Source organism: Paroedura picta, chromosome 1 (genome assembly GCF_049243985.1).
Source record: "Paroedura picta isolate Pp20150507F chromosome 1, Ppicta_v3.0, whole genome shotgun sequence".
Taxonomy (NCBI): Eukaryota; Metazoa; Chordata; class Lepidosauria; order Squamata; family Gekkonidae; genus Paroedura; species Paroedura picta.
Genome location: NC_135369.1, coordinates 85,045,260 through 85,067,531, shown reverse-complemented (window position 1 = coordinate 85,067,531; position 22,272 = coordinate 85,045,260). Strand labels below are relative to the sequence as shown.

The 22,272-nt window shown below is 41.7% G+C and overlaps 1 protein-coding gene and 1 long non-coding RNA gene across 4 annotated transcripts in view; both read left to right on the top strand.

Annotated features, from left to right (window-relative positions):
• Positions 1–2,503: 2,503 nt before the first annotated feature.
• Positions 2,504–18,763, top strand: LOC143839677 (uncharacterized). Of its 3 annotated transcripts, XR_013231826.1 has the most exons (6): positions 2,504–2,585; positions 2,929–3,004; positions 9,214–9,297; positions 9,388–9,463; positions 12,657–14,772; positions 17,264–18,763. It is a non-coding gene; the product is annotated as an uncharacterized LOC143839677 (long non-coding RNA). The 3 variants fall into 3 exon arrangements; XR_013231823.1 differs by lacking the exon at positions 17,264–18,763 and having other exon boundaries at positions 12,657–15,208; XR_013231839.1 differs by lacking the exons at positions 12,657–14,772; positions 17,264–18,763 and adding an exon at positions 11,754–11,894.
• Positions 18,764–20,109: 1,346 nt separating this feature from the next.
• SLC35F3 (solute carrier family 35 member F3) overlaps positions 20,110–22,272 on the top strand; it is a 160,923-nt gene continuing 158,760 nt past the window's right edge. Inside the window, exons 1-2 of the mRNA XM_077346043.1 lie at positions 20,110–20,476; positions 21,180–21,409. Of these exons, the coding sequence (XP_077202158.1) occupies positions 20,424–20,476; positions 21,180–21,409 (283 nt within the window). The 5' untranslated portion in view covers positions 20,110–20,423. The remainder of the gene's footprint in view (positions 20,477–21,179; positions 21,410–22,272) is intronic.

Sequence of the window (22,272 nt, the reverse complement as noted above, 5' to 3'; positions counted from 1 at the left end):
CACTCGAGGCAGCGTGCCAACGATCATACAATCAAACGACAGCTCACATTAGGCAGCTGGATGGGTCTCTCCGTTGCAACGAATCTACCTAGATTCGTTGCTATGGGTCTGTTTTTTTTTTTTTAAACCTTTCTTAAAGGGAAAGGGGCTGTTTGGGAGCATGCTAACGGCTGCCCATTGGCTGCTTGACGGCCAGGGGCGGGATGAGCTCGGCAATAGCGCTTCCTTTCTAGCGATTTCTGCTGAGACCGGAAGCCTGTGGGAAACGCTAAAAAATGCAACTGATTCCACTACAAAGGCAGGTATGCATAACGACGAATTCCACTATTTTAAATGGCGATTTTTCATTCCGCAAACAATTTGCAACAAAGATCCCCGTGCGAAAAGGCCCTTACTTTCCCTGGATATGCTACAGTGTGACATATTGAGTATATATATATATATCATGTTAACACATTAGAAGTCTATGAATCACTTTGATGGTGAACTGTGATGTCTATTAAGAATGTAAAAAGTTCAATATATAAAAATATAATTTTAAGGCTAGAAAAATGGCGAAGAAATATTTTGGCAAGGATAAACTATGATTTTTGACTTTGTATGAATTCAATTTACATTCATGTCCCGTTTCCTCACAAATCTAGTTTTATGGGTTTCTTGAGCAACAGTTTGTTTGTTTTTTAGTAGTAGTGAAAATATGCAGTTTGACTGTGAGAGAATTAAAAGTAGCATGATAGCACGGTTTCCCATGAGGTTCACTATCATTTTCTTTATCCCACTCTTATGTCAATAGTTTTTGTGGAATTTCCAATCAGCTCTTCAGATGTCCATAAACTACAATTCCTATGAACCCCAGCTGGCACATGCATGTGCTGGCAGGAGCTTATGGAACTTGTAGTCATGGACATCTGGAGAGCCACCGTTTGGCCATGTCTTGTGATCAGAGGCAGTGGTGTCAAGGAATCATCAGTTAGCTGGTGAACTCAAAAATTAGTTAAATACAAGATGATGCACCTCAGAGAGGTTTATTATGTGTATATAAGCAATTTATAAGCACATATATGAATACACATTTTATTTATGTATTTTTATTATTTAATTTGTATCCCACTCCTCACAAAGTCTTGGGGTGGCTAACAAGGTAAGGGTTTACAATAAACCTGTAAAATAGAATAAAAACATAAAATAGGATAAGATACCCATGCATCTCCTCCATAAAGTCAACAATCAACCCCACTTCATGGTCCCAGTATGAGTGGATTGCGCAACCTAGGGGAAAGATGATAAATTCCTACCCAGAAAATAGAGGGGGCAATATATACACATACCATGCATATGGATAAATGTAGGTGTAAAGATGTGTGTAGAGAAAGGCCTATTCTATATTCAGTAATTGCACACTAGTTTCCACCAAACACTTGGCAGAAGAGCTCCATTTTACAGTCCCCAGAGAACAGCTGGCATTCAGGCACCGGGGGAGGGGGATGGGGATGGGACTGCAAGATGTTGCAGTGAGGGGAGATATATAAATAAAATGAATAACTATAAATAAATAAATAACTCTGTTTAACATGTTCATGTGCATCCATACTTAACCAGTAACTGCAGATAGTTTTTAACCACAGTTGTCTGCACTAGAAGGGAAGGAGAGGAGCGAGGCACATGAGCAACCTCAGCAATAAGGTGGTTCGATGCACATTTTCTCTTAACTGTGGTGAAATGGGACATCTGAATGCAGCCTTATCATTAGCAAAAGCATCTGAAACCACTCAGTGGATCCCTTGAACTGATAAATCCAGTTACCAAAACCAAAAAACAAAACCCAGCACTTCTTATTCCAAGAAGCACAAACATTGCACACTGGGCTCTATAGTGTTGATGGTGTCACTGCCTGGTATTTTGAGAGCCATTCCACACCCGATTTTAAAAAGTGAAATACTCACCTTATGCAGACGTCATATTTGTTGCATTTTGCACAATGTCGCTAACATCCAGTGTTCTAGCAGCAAACTGGCAGCTACATCCTCCAACTGGCAGCTACATCCTCCAACCAAGCCACATGCCAAGGACATGTGGGTTACCAAAGTGGACAAAGTAGCGCAATCTCCATCTCCAGTGCCCGCCCTCGAGCCTGCCTCCCTCTCCCTTCTACCTGGAATGGGGCTTTTTTTTTTTTGAGTAAACTGCCTGGAGCAACAAATACTCGCTGCTTAACCTAGGCACATAAAAAAAATTCTCCCAGCAGTTGATGCACGATGCATGCCTCCCAGATCCCCCAAAAATATCATGATTTTTTTTTCTTGAACTTCAAGACTGGGGGTAGCATTAAAATGAGCCCTATGCATCTATGAATAGTATGCATCTATGAATAGATGCATACGAGTCCCAATGGAGAAGTTTCACTTAAAAAAATGCTTACATCAATGTCCCTTTAAAACAGGGAGAAATGTGATTGGCTGCCTGCCATGAGTGACAGGCAGGGGGAGAGTCACGTGTACAATGCTTCCTTCTCCGCCATTTCAGGCAGCTGTGCAGAGTGCCAAGAAACAGCAAAAAGCGGCAGAAGAAAGCAGGAATGCATGAAGGTGAGAAATGGCAGGGGGGGGGCACAATTTTTAATAGTGTCATGCAATTTCACTGGCATGACACTATTTTTTTAGATGTATGGAAAAGCCCTGAGAGTCTTCACTTGCATATTCACATCTTTTGGAACAACCTGACGTTTGCTTTCGTTTCCAAACAACAGACTCTGAGGCTGTCTCTCTAACACTTTAGCACATGTTTGCTTTAGTGACAAGAAAGAACAGCTTGGTTGTCACCACTAGGAGTAAGACTAACCATACCCCTTGCACTATATGAGAATGATGGTGTTTTTCACAATGGTTAGTGAGAAGCAAAAGCTAAAGAAGAGAAATTTTATTTCCACAGGTAAAGGACAATAACTCAATGAAACACAGGATGAACTAATTTTAGTTTGGCTGAAGAGAAAGTTCCTTGCTTGAAGGTGAGAGAGGAAAGCTTTATGGTATGATTTTGTGCAAAATGAGAGGAGCTGGAGGCTGCCAGATGCTTTTGATTACTCTGATAAATGTTCAGTTTTATTATTTTCAAAAGGTGTTTAAGTTTAATAGGGATAATGTACTATGTTAGGGCACACCTGACAGCAATACATGCGCTTTGAAATGGAACATCTGTTTTTATTTCCCCATCACAGAAGATTACAGAAGCCTGTTATCTTTCTGGGCTAGATGAACAAATGGAATGATCCATTTGCAGGCAGTTTCTTTTGCCCATCCTGTTCTATCAACAGCCAAGCACAGGGATGAGTACTGCCAGGAATAGTCTGTTCAAAATAGAGTTGGCATGAGAAGATACAAAAATTGGGGGAGGGGGTGTTTTAAATGTAAATTGACCTCTATTTATTTTTTAATGAATAATATGCTGGCCATGACACCAAAATTCTGGAACTCTCTCCCCAGGGAGATATGCCTGTCCCTTCAGGTTGCCGTCTTCTGCTGGTGGGTGAAGGCTTTTTTGTTTCATTTGGCACTCCCTCAGTGCTTCCTCCTTCCTGACCAATGTTTTGTTATGTTTATATCTTTGTATATATTTTAGCTCTGTTTCTAATTGTTTTCATAATGTGTGTTTGTGTTTGGTTGGTTTTAATGGTTTTACAGTGTATGGTACTTGTTTTAATTTATTAGCTGTGTTGGTAGCCTTCGTGAGGGCAGAAATGTGGAGTATAAATGGTGTAAAATAAATTGATTCTATAGTTACACCACTGTGTGACCTGGGAGACCTTGGTTCAGACCTCTGCAGGAGGACCTAGGCATACTCTCTCTCTCTCTCTCTCTCTCTCTCTCTCTCTCTCTCTCTCTCTCTCTCTCTCTCTCTCTCTCATATGTAATCTGCCTCACAGTTAATAAGATGAAGGAATACCTGTATATGTTGTCTTGAACTTCTTAGAGGAAGGGCAGGATTAAAATGTGATAGTTGGGTCAGACCACTTAACACTACAAAGTAATTTCTCCTCAAGGCAGTAGATACTAACAGATCTTCAGTTCTAGTATAGTTCCTGCTATTTTTTTGCTAGCCATGGCTAATTATGTATACTTTTTTGAATATTCCAGTCATACTGTATTGCTTTTTAGATGTCTCGTTCTATTGACTGCATTGACTTACACTGTGTAATCCACCTTGAGTCTCAGTGAGAAAGTAGACAATAAATAGAGTAAATAAGTAAATAAATATAGCATAGTGACTTCACTCTTGGGTGAGGGTATAAACAATTCAAATTCTGATTTGCCAGGCCATGTAATACACTGAAAGTGCCATCCTATGCAAGTTACCCAGTCTAAACCCACTGCAATCAATGGTTGCAGTGGGTTTAGACTGGAGTAATTCTCCATGGGTTAGTATTGTGTGTAATATCTCAGACGTTTTATGTGGCTAAAATATTGCTCTGAGCTCATTGGAAGGATGGTAGGATACAAATGGTTAACAAACGTATTTAATTCTGTAAAATAAGAATTAGAAATCAGAAAGAAAAATGTTGACATGTAGACAATGCAATGAATACAACAGGAGTTCCTGCCTGATTCCAGTGAGCTAGGGCTATATTCTTGTTTTGCAAACTGACACTTTCCAACAGCATCATCTGGTCTTTTGGTCTGATCTGGCCAGACTCTTCTTATGGTCTTATAGAAAGGGAAAATCTGAAGACAGATGCAATTTAAAAAAATCTTACAGTGTACTTTTATATGTGTTTACTTAGAGGTACATTTCACTCAGTTTGATGAGACTTACTTCCAAGACTGCATTCTCAATTTGCCAGTGCAAATTTCACTGACTCAAAGGGGAAAAGGCCAGAAGCAGAGTCCATTCCAAACCTTTGTTCAATTACAAAGTTCAAGATATGAACCTGAAGAATAATTTAGTTTCAAAAATGCATTGCTGAACATGTTAATTTGTCATGATTTGTTATTTATTTAAGAATTTATTATTTGCACAAGTTAGCTATAAAAAGCAAAATGACTATTTCAATACCTAGGTGATTTCCTTGTTTTGTGAACTGCATATTACACACAGTGACTGGGTTATTCATTGATGCGTCGTACATTTATTTCAGCTGATTTGGGCTTTTCACAAAATCTGCTCTGAAGGTATGAGCCATTGTCACTCCTAATTAGAAATAACATGTCCACTCTACAATCTTAACAGTTCTCCCATGGTCTTGTCATGGGACACCAGGCACTCTTCTAAGGGAATACTTGGCCTCTCCTATTGTAGTTTCACCAGCAAGTAGCTAGCATTAAACACCCTTTAATTCCACTGATTTCAGTGAAGGGGTCAAAGCCACTCAACCTGGAACAATTTTGGGGTGTTCAGCTTTGTTTTGTCCATTGTTTGTATGCAAATACTTAGTATACAGATTAGCCAACCTGGGCACACATAATTGGGGTACATTAGGATACTGGGAACAAAATGGTCAGGAAGCTAAACACAGGTTAGTTGCTGTTTCCTTTTCCAGTTGTGCATGTGTGCATGTGTATGCTGAACATACAAAACTGTTCCACTCAGTGTCAGAATTCATCTCATATGGATAGTGTGCCATATAGCAGTGGTCCCCAACCTTTTTATCACTGGGGACCACTCAACGCTTGACAATTTTACTGAGGCCCGGGGGGGGGGGTAGTTTACTCCTCTACTCTCAACCACTGCCCGAACACTCTGATCGCTATGGTAATGTTTAAACATCCCTTCAAAATAAGATACAGACACGCCACAACAATGAACATAAGGAACATTTTATTTTCATGGAGATTTTAACTCATGACAATGACAAATCAATGGGAACCCTGAGCTTGTTTCTCTGCAACAAGATAGTCCCATCTGGAAGTGATGGGAGACAATGACACACAAAGTGTGTTGTAAAGGGCCAGGGGGGATGAAGTAAAGGGCTTGGGGGGGAGAGAAGGCGTCCTTCATGGTCCACCTCCAATTAGTTGATGGACCACATGTGGTCCGTAGCCCACAGGTTGGGGATCGCTACCATATAGTACAGAATACTATCTACTCTGACTGGCCATAATTTCCCAAGGCAGAAAGGTGGTCCCAGATCTTCTATTGAAGATCTTTGATCTGGATCTGGGGAAATGAATCTGAACAATGGCATGCCTGACAACTGAATTATGGCCTCTTCCACTTGGCAATGGACCTTTCTGTTCAGGGTAAAATTATGAGTCTCAGAACTCATCAGTTCTCTGCACTGCCAAAAATAGATAACTTTGGAGATCCCTTCCAACTCTATGATTCTGTGATTCAAAGAGCACTTTTAGCTCCTGAAGCTTGGTCCAGTGATATTCCAGGAGTGTTTGTAGGAACTTGTGTTATCCTCATAGAACAAATCCCTTGTTCACAATTGCGGAGTATTGGTCACCAAAGCCTGATAACAAACCCAATGGGTTTGCCTGTTTGCTCACCAAAACATTTAGGGATGCCTATAAAATATTTGTCTAATCTATCACTTCCAGAAATGACCAACATGGAAAAGGTTGCTGCTCCCAGATAGGTACCATTTTTTCTCTTTGCAAAGAGCATTTCACATATAGTTAGGTTCCAGATATTAAACAACTCTCTTCTAATTTACATCGTTTAATTGTTAGATAGGGAATCTATTGCAAAAAAACATTATTTCCATCTACACAGGGACACTGATGGCAGTGTTAGTATATTCCAGCCATAAGAGAGACGTCATGGGTATTTCCAAGCGTACATGAAACACGCAATAAAAATCTTATTAATGGAGAAATTGCTGCTACTGAAATGTCCTTGTTATGAGCCACATTAGGTCAAAAATATGGAGACAGCAACTGTAGGAAAGGTCTGTTCAATATTAATAAAAGATTTATAGGGTGCAGCAACTTTTTAAAGTCAGTGACTAATGAAAAATAAAGATAACATTGAGGATGTTTCCCCTGAGTTTGTGCAATGCAGTTCTGTGTATAAGTGAGAAAAGGTTTAATGCAAAATCTCATAACCAAAAGGTAAACACCCACACCCACACCCATAAAGTTCTCTCACATAAGCAATGTTGTGCAGTGCTTAGAGTGCTGGCCCAGGATCTGGCCCAGATCCAAATCCCTATTCTGCCATGAACACTTGTTGGGTGACTTTCAGCCAGTTATACACCATCTATATTACCTCACAGGGTTGTTGTAAAGATAAAATGAAGAAGTGGAAAATGTTGTAAGATACTTTGGGTCTCCACTAGAGAGAAAAATGGGGTATTAATCATAGAATCATAGAGTTGGAAGGGACCTCCAGGGTCAATGGAGGAAATGAATAAATAATTTCCACTGATATAAATGAGAGCTTATTAAGGACATCACTATTCATTTCCATGGGATTCTAGCAGAATGGTGCCTTCCAATATACTGGCTGCAATCCTAAGAAAAGTTCCCTGAGAGTAAGCCCCATTGGATAAAAGAGACTTGATAAACATGCATAGGATTGCACTGCTGATACCTCATATAAACGATTTATAAAGTTACCAGTTCTTTGTGAACAAGTGGAATGGATTCTAAAGTACTGAGGGAGGCAGTTTTATTATTAAAAAGATTTTGTATTGTTGATCATCTAAACTGGCATGGTCCTAAGTCAGATACTTTCTCTATGATCAGTCTTTAAAAATTACCAGACTTTCTCAAAGGTACAAAGTATAGTAGTCACTTGGATTCTGTGGTAGAGCAATCATATAAAATGTGTATAATACTTTAGAAGCATTGGTATTTCAGTACAACATAGTAACATATCTAACTTTATTATATTAAAGTGTTTACTAAATTTATTGTGTAAAATCCTAGAATCATAAGAGTTGGACGGGATCTCCAGGGTCATCTAGTCCAACCCACTGCAGAATGCATGAATTCACAACTACCTGCCCACCTACAGTGACCCCAGTTTCATGGCCAAATGATCCACCAAAATCTCCAGAATCCAGCCTGGCCGGGAGGAAATTCACAGCGGCAATTAGCAATCCCCTGGGTATGTAAGGAAGGGCCACAAGAGACAAACACTGGCACATCCCTTCCTGCCCAACCACTCACAATCTGCCTAAGTTCATAAAATCAGCATTTCTATCAGATGACTACCTAGCCTCTGCTTAAAAAAAAAAAAAACTTCCAAAGAAGGAGAACTCCCCACCTCCCAAGGAAGCCTGTTCCACTGAGAATCCACTCTCATTCTGTCAGGAACTTCTTCCGGATGTTTAGCCGAAAATACTTTTGAATTAATTTCATACCATTGGTTCTTGTCTGACTGTCTGGGGCATCAAAAAACGACTCTGCTCCATCCTCAATGTGACAGCCCTTCAAGTAGTTGACAGTGGTTATCATATCATCTCTTATTCATCTCCTCTCCAGGCTAAACAGACCAAGCTCCCTCAACCTTTCCTCATACAACTTGGTCTCCAAACCCCCCATCATCTTTCTTCTTTCATCTTTTGCCTAACTTTCTTCTTAAATAAGAAATGTTATATACAACAAGCAGCATAAAAGAAAAAATATGGTTGGCCACATGATAGCAAATAAGTCTAACAAAGAGCTAGTTCAAAACAAATATACTTTTTCAGCTTCTCTGAACAGCAACAAGCTTGTGTAGCTGGGCATGGGTCCATTTACTGCTGTCCAGGTAGAGGCTGCATCAGCCAGAATCTCCAGATGTCCATTATTTCTACTGGCTTGCAAATACCTTGAAAATTTCCAAGCAGTATGAGAATAAGTATGTGGCTACCTAACCCCTGATTCTCCACCAGTCCACCATACTTCTGTAGGAAGTTGGACTCTAGATTTGGTACAGATAAGAGAACAGCACCCATGTATGTGTCTGGTTCAACACTGTAGATGCTAGTATGGCTGGAATCATGGCCAATGTCCTGTGGTCTAATAAACATGTGGCACTGTAATATTTACAAACTAGTAGTAGCATCAGACCAAGCATTTTTTAGTTCTTTCCATAGGTAACTCAACTCTTTTTGGCCAGTTGAGAACCAGGACATTATTCTTCCTTTCCTCTTCCTACACAATTTCAGAATTCAATGTTTGATGCTCATAGAGATTGTCCAGGAAGCATGTTGGGTGTGATTGATCTCCTGAATAATCGGGCACTAATTTCTTGTTATTAAATAACTCTTTTAATAAAAATGCTTTTCAGGGCAAAAGCCTTCAGAGAAGACATTCCTTTTTCACCCAAATGGAGAAGAAAATGCCTTTCCTTAAAAATTGCCTGCTGCAACATGTAAGTGCATTTATCTAATGCTAAATAAATGATTATTCCAACCACCACCCCCCATCAGAAACACCCATGGTGATTCTTATATTCACACAGATTTAATTGATGAATCATTCTGCCTGGTCCCTGCATAGCTAATGAAAGCTGCAAAAACAGACTACCTACAGACAAGGTAGGAGACTGTACATACTGTACATAAGGATTTTACATATTGTAAATAAGTCTTTAGGGGAAATGAGGACCCCCCCAAACAGCCTGATGTGTCACTGAATATGCTCCAGGAGGGATAGAATACTGCCTGTTCTACACATGCAGCATAGTGAGTGGAAGAAAAGACCATGCCACTGGGGATCCCCTGGAATGATAAGTCATTTCCAGACCACAGAGATCAGTTTCCCTGGAGAAAATGGCTGCTCTGGAGGGTGGATTCTACAACACTGTACCCCACTAAGGTCCCTGTCCTCCCCAGGCTCCATCCCCACATCTCCAGGAGTTTCCCAACCTGGTTCTGGCATATCTGCCCCTCATCCCACCCCCAGTGGCCAAAGGGGGACCTGGAAACCATACTACTACTTCAGACTACAGGAGAGGGATCACCTGTTTAAAGTGCCTCTATGTTAATAATGCCCTAAAATGGGAAAACTAATATGGCATGCCTCTCCCGGAAGTGCCATTTCCTTTTAGGTGGAGGAAGTATTTACATAGGGCACCAATAAAAATGTGACTCTCTCCATGTGGTCTGAAATGGCACTGCCTGTTCTACTACACTCCCAACTCTACGGCTTCATTGTTCTGTATCTGAAGACTTTGTTAAAGGTAGAAAAGAGGAAATCAGACTCAAAGCTAATAAGAGTGCTTGAAAGAAACGTCTCCTGCTGTAATTCCTTGTAGGCCTCCAGCTTATCAAAACTACTAATGAACCAAGATTTCTTTTTATGCAAGATTTCTCTAACCAGGTTACAGTCATACTTAATAGCCACCCCCCCCCCACACACACACACTGGTACTTGTAACATTGTGCTGCCACCATCCACCTCATGACATTCAGAAATAAACTGTTTTTCAAAGTTGTGGAGTACTTCCAGGTTGCCTTGAAAACCTTTGAAATTTGCAGGTACACAAGCTTTAAGAAGGAATTCTCCAGATAAAACAAGCCATCAAATTCTAGCAGCTTTAGAACATGCAGCTAATAATATAAGCTCACACATCATTAAGAAGATTCCAAGTATGGAATTTCAAAGAACAAACAACCACTGATGGACATTAAAATGCTGTGTAAGGTTTTTTTTCTTCCTTTTAAGTTAGCAGACACAAAGAATGAGAAACAAACCTTTATGGTTTATGCTTCTTTTGCTTCATTTGTCCCTCTTCTTTTTTTTTACACTGCAGTAATTTGCCATATCAATGCCATTTTTGGTACCTGCAAACAGGATGCAGGACAGACACCTGCTTGAGACCCCAAACAGTGAAGCCATTCAAGTGACCATGTTTCTATGGGTCATGTTGCCTCCATCATGGTTACATGTGTGCATTTCACTGACACATTTTAAAGTGTACATAGTTGTCCACGTAAGTACAGGAAATGCGTTTGCTCCATAAGATATTAATCAGCCCTTGTGCAGTCGAATAAACAGTTGGCAATCATAATGTTTACACACCAGTAGCAGCATCAGGCAAGGCATTTTTCAGTTCCCCCCACAGGTCATTTTCTTTTTGGCCAGTTGAGAACAAGGACTTTATTCTTCCTTCCCTCTTCCTACAGAATTTCAGAATTCTTTGTTGATGCTAGTTGAGATTGTCTGGGAAGCCTGTTGTGTATGATTTATTACAAGTGTTATGTTGATTGAAGGTTCTGATTGCACAATCTCATCCAGAGGCTCAGCTTCGGAGCCTCATTTTTTGCTTTGTATGGAATTGCTGAGTCCAGTACAAATGTGTGTTTGATGCAGAATACTGACCCCAGAATGCATTTTGTAAACCAACATAATTTCCCAGACCAAACAGAGTTTTCACAGACTTGGAGAGGGCTGTATATCATCTAGGATATTTACATATTCCTTTGGAGGGAGAAAGAGAAGTGTGTGATGGGAAGCAATATTCCATGCCAAGGAGCTGACAGAGCTAAACTCAGTTGTTTACTGACATATGATATGCAATCATCCATGCGTGTTTATCACCTGCTAACTGCATCATCAAGTGATGACCTGCATGTGTAAATGAGACATCACAGCTGAAGCTTCTATATGACTTCACAATGTTTTGCAACACAGTTTACACATTAGAGCTCTCTTCGGAGACTCTATAACCACCCATTAAGAGTGTCCCTGTGGAGGAAATTACACTTGACATGCATCAACCAGTTCTGTCCTGCCTATTTTTTTTTTCAAAAAAGACACATAAATTGGGAGATCAATATAACTAGCACAATAATATATAGTACTGCATCTGCTTCTTTTGTTCAGCCTGACAAGCAACTTCAGGACAAATGAGAGGTGAAGAGAACAGAGAAATATTTCAAGATTCTTTAGAATTACAATCCTCTCAGAAGGTCATATGCAGCAGTTTCAGCCTTAATCAATACGCTTCAAATCTTCCTGCATTTCTATGGCTTCTGCTCTTCAGCAGAGCTAAGGTACACTGCTACCAATCCCGAACAACATTGAGCATGTTAATGAGGCACCTTGGCATTTTTACTTGTCAATAGGTAAGAGCTATTCAGTGATAGCTGTTTCTTTTTTGAGGAGGTGTAATCAAGTGTTTTTCAAATTTAACTGAAGAAACAGATGATGGAAGGTTGGCTTTTAGAGCAGGTCTATTTCCGTTTGACAACAGCTGTCCACAAGCTTGTGCAGAAGTCCCACCTGATTCCTAGGAACCTGATAAGTATGGGTAGCCTAATAATTTGCTTCAGGATATTTCTAGGAAGGCATGGATTACATTTTTGAGGTTCAGACACCAATACTTAGGCTAATCGATGGGATACATGTTCAAAGCCCAGATCTCATGACTGCAGAAGCTTATCATCTGTTCCATGTAAGGGCTTGGTGGAGGACTTGGTCTCATGGCTTAAATGCCACTCAGAGTTTAACACCCTCTCAGGGTTGCTGTCCCACCCCTGAGTGCCTCCTCCTCCAACCGGCCTGAATGTCTGTCCAACGGCCAGCCAATAACCTCCCATCCCCCATCCCTGACCACCCCCTCCTCTTCCTGTTCTCACAGAGCGGTCCTGTCAGAGTTCTCTCATACCTACCTCATAAGGTGTCTATTGTGGGGAGAAGAAGCCACTTTGGGAATCCTTTGTGTAGTGAAAAGCAGGGTAAAAAAATTCTTCTACTGATATGAAACATATCACCTCAATTTTCTAGGATAAATGTTCATGGATCCATTGGAAGAAGAATCTTGGTGGAATTGCAGGAAGACAGCATCCCTGAGGTTTCTTCATTTAAGAAACAAATGAAAGGAAGAAAAAGAATATGCCATCCAGTCACAACCAACTCATGTCAACCCCAATCATGTGGGGCGCAAGACGAGAGCAGAGATGGATTACTGTTGTCTTCCTCCTCCACATATCAGTCCCAGTCTTCCTTGGTAGTCTCCCATCCAAATGTTGACCACGGCCAATCCTGCTGAGCTCCCACATCCCAATGAGCTCTGCTCAAACAGTTCCTCTCGGACTGCTCCAAGTACTACTGAAAGGAGCATGGCACAAGAGCAGGCAGAAGCCCTGCGTCAGTTGCCAACATCTCATTCCCCTCCCAAAGGCATTGTCAATATATCAGCTATATCAAAGACAGCATTACTACATATGCAGTCTTTCCTATGTAGCAATGAGGAAAGTCTGTGGAAATCTTGTCTGTCACACGGCTGAAGGAACAGGGGCCCTATCAGAAAGTAAGGCAGTCATTTTATGGAGATGCCATCATAAGAAATAGATTAAGCTGTTTTGACAGGTTAACCTGCATTTCTATGATTAGGATTTTTCTCAGAAGAATCCATTAATGTATTTTGAACAGTTGAGTAACTCCAACCAACTGCTATTTTCCTTCCTTTAAAGAAACATCAGCCAACCCGCCATTTTATTGGATAATAGAGTAATTGGAGTCACTGTTCAGAGCATACAATTGGCAAGTAGCAGAATCTATACACCTTAGGAGTTAAGCCTATGAACCGCTAATAATTTGGAACTAGAAACTTCCCAGTTAATCAAGTCCTTGTATGGAGTGATTAATTTTACATGGAAATGTCTGCCCGTTATAAAAAGATGACCTTTTGTAGAGTACCATCTGTTGCTGGCACTGTTCAAGCTTTGGCTAGATTTATACAGAATTGCCTGTGAGGCAGGATGGAAGGTGGAATTTTCTCAGTCATACACATCTGAAACTACTGGTTAAATCAATATTGACCAAGTGGCAACCTCTCTTCAGCCCCTAGTCAGGGGTCTTTCCTAGCCTGAAGTCCTTTTGGACCAGGGGTCCTGAGAATGTGTATATGCAAGGCATACATACTTCGATAGAGTTGAGGATTTCCTCCAAATTTCCATATTCTATTTTGTGTTATTTTCGTGTTTTGTGTTATTTTCATGTTCACTTGATGAGCGCTCAACTCAGGCACTTGCTGCAACCTGACTTCTGATATCAGTTAGGATTCAAAACATGAACTTCCTGGGCTATGCATTTGTGGTATTTCATTTGATGTAGTTCTTTCCATCTCGTATCTTATGACTGCCTGGTCTCAAATAGAGTACATTGGATGAAAATTAATCCCATGATGACATATGGTCCTTGCTTCCATATAAGAATCATGATTTGTTGAATAACCATAGTTAGATGTAATGGATCTTTACTTATCAGGGTCCTCTTTTGTGTCTGTGGGGCTGGGGAGCAAAAGGAGAGAAGGGATTTTCCCATTGGATCTTCAGTGGTGGGAGCTGCAGTATCAATGTCATCACAGCCACCCCTCCTCTGTTAATAGGCTGTGGCCAAAGCAGTTTGCTTCACACTTCCCCATGGTTTAGTAGTTTGCAGGTGTCTTTATACATAAATTATGTTGCATGCTTTATTATAGCTTGGTCTTGGTCTTCTAGGGATAAACGCTTAAAAAAACACCCTGGCATTCCCTCATTAAGATTTATTATCCCTCTTTTGTGTTTATATATGTCCTATTTAATTGTTTTTATTATATATTTCAGAACACGAAAACCAGTCTTGGTGGTTGGTCTGGAATCTTTTAATATTGGTCCCACCTTCTTATGAAAGAACTGTTGACATTTCAGTCCTATTGTGATTGACATCCTCTATGACAGCTATTTTGTGGTGGCTTCCACTATTGTAGAAGTGTCTTCAAGCTCATCAAGATTGAGGACCTCTGTTTGAAAGAATCCTAAAAGTTCAAACATAGTCAGCTGACATTTGATATTCCCTCTCTTTATTCCAGTTAAGTGAAAATATGCACAGGGCAGTTGACGGAAGATCTTAAGAAGAGGTTTGTGTGAAGAAGACATAAATTAACCAGAAAAAAAGGAATGACAGAGTGTAGTAGTGCTCTAGGTTAAGAGCAGAAGCTTCAAAACTGGGTTTGATTCCCTACACCTCCATAGGCAGCCAGCTGGGTGACCATTCTCCTCTAACTGTTCTCACAGAGCAGTCCTATGAAATTTCTGTCAGTTCCACCTACCTTACAGGGTGTCTCTTGTGGGGAGAGGAAAGGGAAGGCTCCTTCAGGTAGTGAAAATTGGGTATAAAAACCAACTCTTCTTCTCGTTTTTTAATAAACAGTAAATTGGTACAAGAGCAAGAAGCAAGCAAGTTCTTTCAAATAAATAATTGGAGCTACATATTATGGCTTTGAACACATAAAAATATTAACTTTTGGCAGGACTTCCATCAGCAGACATCCATCACCTCCCTCTCTTTCTCCTGCTGCAGCTCCAAATGCCCTCCAAATATTGCCTCTGAGGGACAGCCCCCCCCCCCAGGAAGACAGAGCCAGAGGTCTACATGAGGGTGGAATAGTGAAAATGCTCTCCCCCTTTTGTACATGTAGAAATGATTGCCATGATTCAACCCACAATCCATATATTTTAAAAAGATATTTCAGGGTCATACATTATTTATTACAGAATATGTTGGAAGACAGATCTATAAACATAGTATTTGGTCCTGCTGGCCTTGTACTCTCAAATATTATGCATCAAACTGGCACAAAATGATTGTTGCCTGTGAAAAACATTTACAGCTATAAAAATACTTCAATGAAAGCCAATTTATTCTTAGTAAACAGTGTTGGGTTAATGAAATTAGTAAATATTTTCCCAATTACACCTTCAAAATAAATTGCTACACCGTCATCATTAAAGTTTCAGTGAAGGAGAGCAGCTCTCAGAGACATATTTATCACTTTCAGTTAGAGCCTCAGATAAAAATGTTTTGAAAGACTTCTGCCTGGTGTCCAGGCAGCATAACGCAGATTAATACAGTGTGTGATAAATGAACTGTGTGGCATAACTCAGTGGTGAAATTGAGGAACCCGAAGTGCCAGATGCAAGGGCTGTGATACTAGTAGGCACATTTACTTAGAATGAAAACCACTGAAATCTATAGAACTGACTTTTAAGTGATTAGGTGTATAATCAGGCTGCATTTCTAAATATAAGGGTGCTTTTCACGTGTCGATAGGTGTATCTGTTTTCTCACAGCTGCTGCCAATACAGGATAGCATGGAGCAGGCGCCCGCACATCAGATTTCCCTGAGGTTCCCCTACACCATTCCTCTGACAGTAGCCATCCCCCCTGCCAGGGCTGGCAACTGAATATCATTCTATTATAACAATATTTGTATCAGGTTGTCTGTATTCCCAGATTTCATTTTTTTAAAGTCTCCAGCTCTTTCCCTTTATATATCCACAATGAATAGGGCTAGACTTTTTCTTTCTTTTTTTTAAAGAAGAAGGCTACGAATTGATAGAAGCCGATGCACAGATTGTTCTGTTGTTGTGAAGGTTCTGAACAAAGAAATCCCCAATTTTGCAAATGAGAAATGGCCACAGCAGGGACAGAGGCTGGGAAAAGTTTGGAGGTGCATAAGTGTGCTATGATGCTGTAGGGTAGCTGGACGGCATGGAACCCAAGACCAGTAACCTGTGTGGAAACAGCCTAAACTTGGTCATCTTGAACCAACCAGCAATGGTTTCTGTGAGACTTAGTTGCACATAATTATTGCGCTTAGAGTTGCACTGTGGACAATGTACTCGTTCAAGATCAGGAGTGTCAGACAAACTTTCACCATTTGTATAAAAATTGTATTGGGAAGAATGGAATGAGAAGAATGTGTGCCTATAGATAAAATGGAATGCTTATCCTTTGTGCCTTATCCTGCAAACTTAAAAACAATAAGCACAATTAGGTGCAGGTTTCTTTATTGTGAATTAAGTCTTACAAATTTAAATAGAGATTTTTTCCCTAAGTCACTAAGCTCAGGACGGCAGACTAAAAGTAATTCTTAGCTGTAAAAATATTATAAGTTACTTGTCTATTTTTAATGTATCTTACTGTCCATTTGGGCCAGAAGGGTCTCTGAGGAGTAGATAGCTTCACACAATGTATGTACAGTCACTAGTTTCCACATTCAAATTACCATTTGCATTATGCCAACCTTATTATCAATCTCTGGGCTGATTGGTTTCTTTGGTGGACTAAGAGTTTTAATAACCTAGGAGCACATTGATGAAGCAAATGAAGATAAAGCATTCTAAAATATGTAACATCATTTATAAGAATGTATTCAGTGCCCCTTTCAAGAACGGCTTCTAACTGAGCTACTTATTGAGCCTGTTTATGGGGAGGGGCGGTATAATAAATAACACTAATAAATAATAACTTCCAGTTGAGATTTTCAGATGATGATCAGTTGTTGAGCAAATATACTTTTATACTGTTCTCTTATGAGGTTGACCACTTATTTTGCATCCATCAAGGAAAAAGAAGAAGCAGCCAGTCAGAGAACCAGCATGCAGGCCCAGGCATATCCATTTCGATGTGATGTCTCCACCAGTCACTGAACTAGTGCCTGTTCATGTTGAACTTCCACAGACAAGATGAAGAAGATACTGCTCAGTGCCTCTTAAAGTCTAGTAAATCACACATGGAAGAAGCCTCTGGCTATGGAAATAACATAAAGTTATCATTTCAACCCTTCTCCTGGACTTAGCAAGCTTATTACTTCCTAGTCTTTCTCCAAGAGGAATGGTTTTGGAGTGAATGCAACAAATGGCTTTCAGGTGGTGCATCTTTCCAAAAGTAAAATGTATAATTACATCCTAAATTGCTTCTGCTAAGGTTCAAAGGACATACTGAATTACAAACCATCATGTAAACAGAAAATTACAAACTTGAATTAACAGAAGGCCTTAATTTGTATAGAGAGAATGAAAGGATGGCATATTTCATCTCTTGCTGGAGATGCAATGTATCCCCCATGCCTTTCTGTTCCCTTGGTAAACATGAACCAAAAAACCCCAACTGGTAATAGTTAGGACCTACAAAGATTCAATGTCTGTATTGTTGTTAAAATTGTATTACTTTTATTGTGCACAATTTAAAAAAACAACTATTGGAATTCAAATCATATGTCCAGTAAGAACTGTAAAGTATCAGAGACACTGAATGAAAGAAGATGTCTAGTTTTCAGTCATTAGCTCTCTTCCAAAGGCTACCCAAAATTTTCAATGGTATGTTTCCTTATTAGTGCATGTATTGCAATGAGTGCAATGATGTTCAATCCAGCATATGCTGGGAAAGCCTTTCTTTTTCTTGGAGATCTTCAGTGCTGCACCAGAGTAGACAATTCTGGTTTATGTGCTCAAAAACCTCAAAAGCACAGGGAACATCATAGCTCATGAACTGACATGTGAACCATTTTACAGGAAGTATTTATATATTGAATTTATAACCAATTCCTTCATTGTAGATTTCAAGAGGCCATTCAAAGCACTGTTTAGCTTCAGCTCAGTTTCTCTGTCATATGCCTCCAACTGTATTTTGGACAAGAGGAAGTTGCCCTTTGAGAATATCATATATCCCATATGAGACAAGATACATGTATGAATATTGCCTTGCACTCTGGTCAGGGCCCTGTGGATTCTGCCTTTCTGCTGGGCTGTTGAAAGGACAACTAGGTTGCCGAAAAGACTGCTAAAAAAAAATAGAAAGACCTATGCCCCAAGGAAGAGCTGGAACCCGCCCCCCCCCCCAAGTTTCAGGAAAATGAGACAGCATGTCACTCTAGAATGTTTTAATATTTAATTTAAATTTTTTTTAGAATGAATGAGCTACTAGGAAGTGTGGGAAATAAGAATAATGATTATTATTATTGTATTATAGGGAGCTTGCAGTCCCAGACACAAATACATGTTATAAACTGCTTTAAATCACACACAGGATGTAAGTAGTCTATTGCTTGTTATTGATTTATGTGTACAACACCATTAATGTACATGGTGCACTACAGAATAACAAAAGTAAAAATACCCCAGCCATGGGACAAAGCTTCAGTGTCTGTCTGTCTATAGAACACATACGTACACTGGTAGCTACTGACACAAAACTCCAGAGGTTTGATATTTGATATGTAGGTTGGTGTCTGAGATGACAGGCAGAGAATTCTTCTGTTGATTCAATATAAAGAGACTGTCCTGAGCTTCCTTGCCTCCACTAGTTCTGAATCTTTCTGTAGCTATTGATTCCTGAGCAGCTCGGGACATTAATCAGCAGAAGACCCTGGGGACTGCACTGGTATCAAGCAAACAGAATGCTTATGAGAGACCAGCAGCCCAAGCCTGTTCCTTGCTCTGGGGCAGTTCTACTTGCCAAACCCCATTCTGAGGATCCTGCTTGGCTTCAGGGTCCCATTGAGCTCACTGCCAGGGATAAACTCAGGGTAGACTTACATAATGTGTTGCATCATTTCTACAAGGTCTGTTGAGGGAGACCTTGCAGGGCCCTTTAAAATATACTTGTTTTTTCTGGGTTCAGAGCTGGCCAATAAAAAAAATCCTGCCACGGTCATCACTACGGATACAATCCCGCGCAAGCCACACTGTATGAACGCTGTACTAGAGTCCAAGGCGTCTCTGGAGGGACTGGCTCAGCCTTGTCCACCTTCGGTTCTTCCGCTGTCCTCCATGGCCGGCGGGACTGCCTCTGGGTTTGCCAAGCCCTGGAGGAGGCGGACAGATCGCGAGGTCAGGGGAAGGAGCGAGCAACTCCCACTTGGGTTTTCGAAACACGGACTGGTGAAGGACGGAAGGCTGGGGAGCATCATTTCTATGCTCTTGCTTCTGAAGTTCCTTCTCATCGGGGAGGGGGGCCGGTTAACGTAAGCAAAAAAATGCTCTTGGATCCGTGTGGGCTAGGATAAGTGGCAAACCACGCAATCCTTATTGCACGCTACACAGAAAAGAATGACCAAGATGAATGAGATTTACTCTGCAGAAAGAGTTCTTAGGAGCTCGACGTCAGCTGCAAACGCCGAAGCGGAGTCGTTTCGTTTTCGTTCGTTCGCAACGTACTTTTGACAGTGATGCATCGGCTTTCCTATGAATGAAAAAGACGCAAAGCGCTCTATAATACAAAAAATGAGAAAAAGCGTTTCGTCGTAGCAGAACTCTTCGCCTTAACTCTCCCTCGCCCCTTCCCGTTAGCCTCGGGCGGGGGCCCTTCTCCCGGGCTCCCCCTGTCGGCCACTGCGAGGAGAAAGACGGAGGGAGACGGAAGGAGAGGGCGGGCGGACTCCCCCTACGGGCGGAGAAGGGCAGGGCGACATTTCCCGGGGAACGGGCGAGTGAGAGCGGCCGCCTGCGAGGGGGGCGACGAGCATCACTCTCCCTCCTCCTCCTCTTCGCCGCTCTGTACGCAGCAGCGACAGCAGGTTGCAGCCGGGAGCCAGCGCCTCGCCTGCGCGGAGGACGAAGGGAGACTCCCATGCAGCGGCGACGGCAGCGGCTCCTCTCCGGCCGCTCCAAACTCCGTGCCTGTGCCGTGGCCGCCGCTCGCTCGCCTTGTGCCGCGCCGGTCAGTCCGGGGCGGCTGCACCTCGCCTGAAGTCTGGGAGCCCCTACTCCCCTGCTGCTCTTCCCTATGGGGATCCGAGAGTTTCCCAACGGCACGACCAGGGGCAAGACCATTTCGATGTGAGTGAGAGCCCGGGCGCGGGCGGGCGGGCGGGCGGCGGGAGGGGATGCTCGGCTGGCAGCGCAGGCAGCGCGACTTGGTCTGCATGGACCACACACGGCCCTGCTCTCTTCCCGCCTTTCGTCCCGGAGAAGGAACGACGTCCCTACTCCCCCCCCCTCCCCCCGTGGGCCGCTCGGAGAAGACCTTAGAGAGCAAAGTTTTCGGCTGCCCGCCCCGGGGCTCTTCTTCTCCCCCTGTCATTTCTGGGATATTAGGCACAAGAAACTAAAGGGAGGAGGGGCTGGGGCGGGGAGCGACCTAAACTTCGCCTGGAGCTTTGATGAGGAAGGGGAGGGGGAGGGGGAGGGGGAGGGGGATGGGGAGGGGGGGAGAGAGAGATCTCTCTCTCTTGCTCATCTCGGAATAAATGATGGAGGACTAGCTCCCCCCCCCTTCGCCCTCCCCTCCCCCGGTGGTTTCCTCCTCTGTGGTGTGTGCCGGCAAAGGTGACAGTTAGGGGACAGTTCCAGTGGGTGGCCGTGATGCTCCGTGGCAGCCCAGTCCCCGGGGAGGTCAGTCGCCCCTTAAATCAAGTACATGAACTTTACAAAATGTCTCTTCCCGTTGTGCTTCTTGCCTTCTCCTTACTGGCCATCCTTTGCCTGAGAATAGCTGTGATAGCTGTGAGAGTGTTTTGTGTTTTTTTGCCTTTTTTGTTAGTGGTATGAGGAGGTCTCCAGATGTCAGTCCCCGGAGGCTGTCAGACATCAGCCCTCAGCTCCGCCAGCTGAAATACCTAGTGGTGGATGAGGCCATTAAAGAAGATTTGAAATGGTCCAGATCCGTGGAGGATCTCACCAGTGCTTCTGTGGGACTTACGTCCATTGAGGAAAGGATTCTGCGGATTACTGGGTATTATGGCTATCAGCCCTGGGCTGCCAGCTACAAAAGTAAGTCCCTCCTTTATCCCTTTCTGCTTTGCAGCTGCAGCCACCTCCCCCCCCCCCCCAACTTTCTGTCAGCAGCAGGAACCAACCTTCTTCTCCCAAGCTGCCTGGAGGGTGCAAGAAAAGGCTTAGTTTGTATTCTGGAAATTAATTCTCTGCATGCTTTTCTGCATGTCAAGTTACTGCCCAACAAATTTTGTATTATCAAAGCAGATATCACTTTTGTTGTATGGCTCATTTGCTACTGGGTGTTTTCCCAAGATTTCTTTTCTTTTTTGCTCTGTGGCCTAATTATCTTCATGGTTCAGTCTGACAAGATGAGTTGATGACGGGTGGGGAAAAAACCCATGTTTTTTGCCTATGTGCCTTGATATTTAAGGCTGTGACAGCATGATCAGTTAAATGCCATTTCAAACAAGACTTGGACAGCTGAACTTTCTGGTTATTCGTAAAAATGGTGGCAATTATTATATTAAACCATATTTTTTGTAATCTGGTGAAGGATTCCAGTTTAGTGCAGAAGCTTGAATCAGAAATAAATTTTGCAAAAGGTCACTGTGTCATAAAGACCTTTTGTTTCTTTAAGAGAAGCTGCTGCCTTAAATGGTGAACTGAAGGCTGCATCTTTAATAGAAATAAATGATACTTCATCTTGGTTTCAGAAAAAAGTCTTAACAGCCAGATTATTTACCAAATTTTCATATTTTGACAGTTATATTAATCTAAGCTGATTTTTCATACCTTCATGTTAATTCTAGTTCTGAAATTTATGTAATTTGTATTTAATCCCAGGAATGAAATACAATTATTGGTTTTATTTGCGAAATAAATCATCATGCACAAAGATTAGCTCAATGTATAGTTAT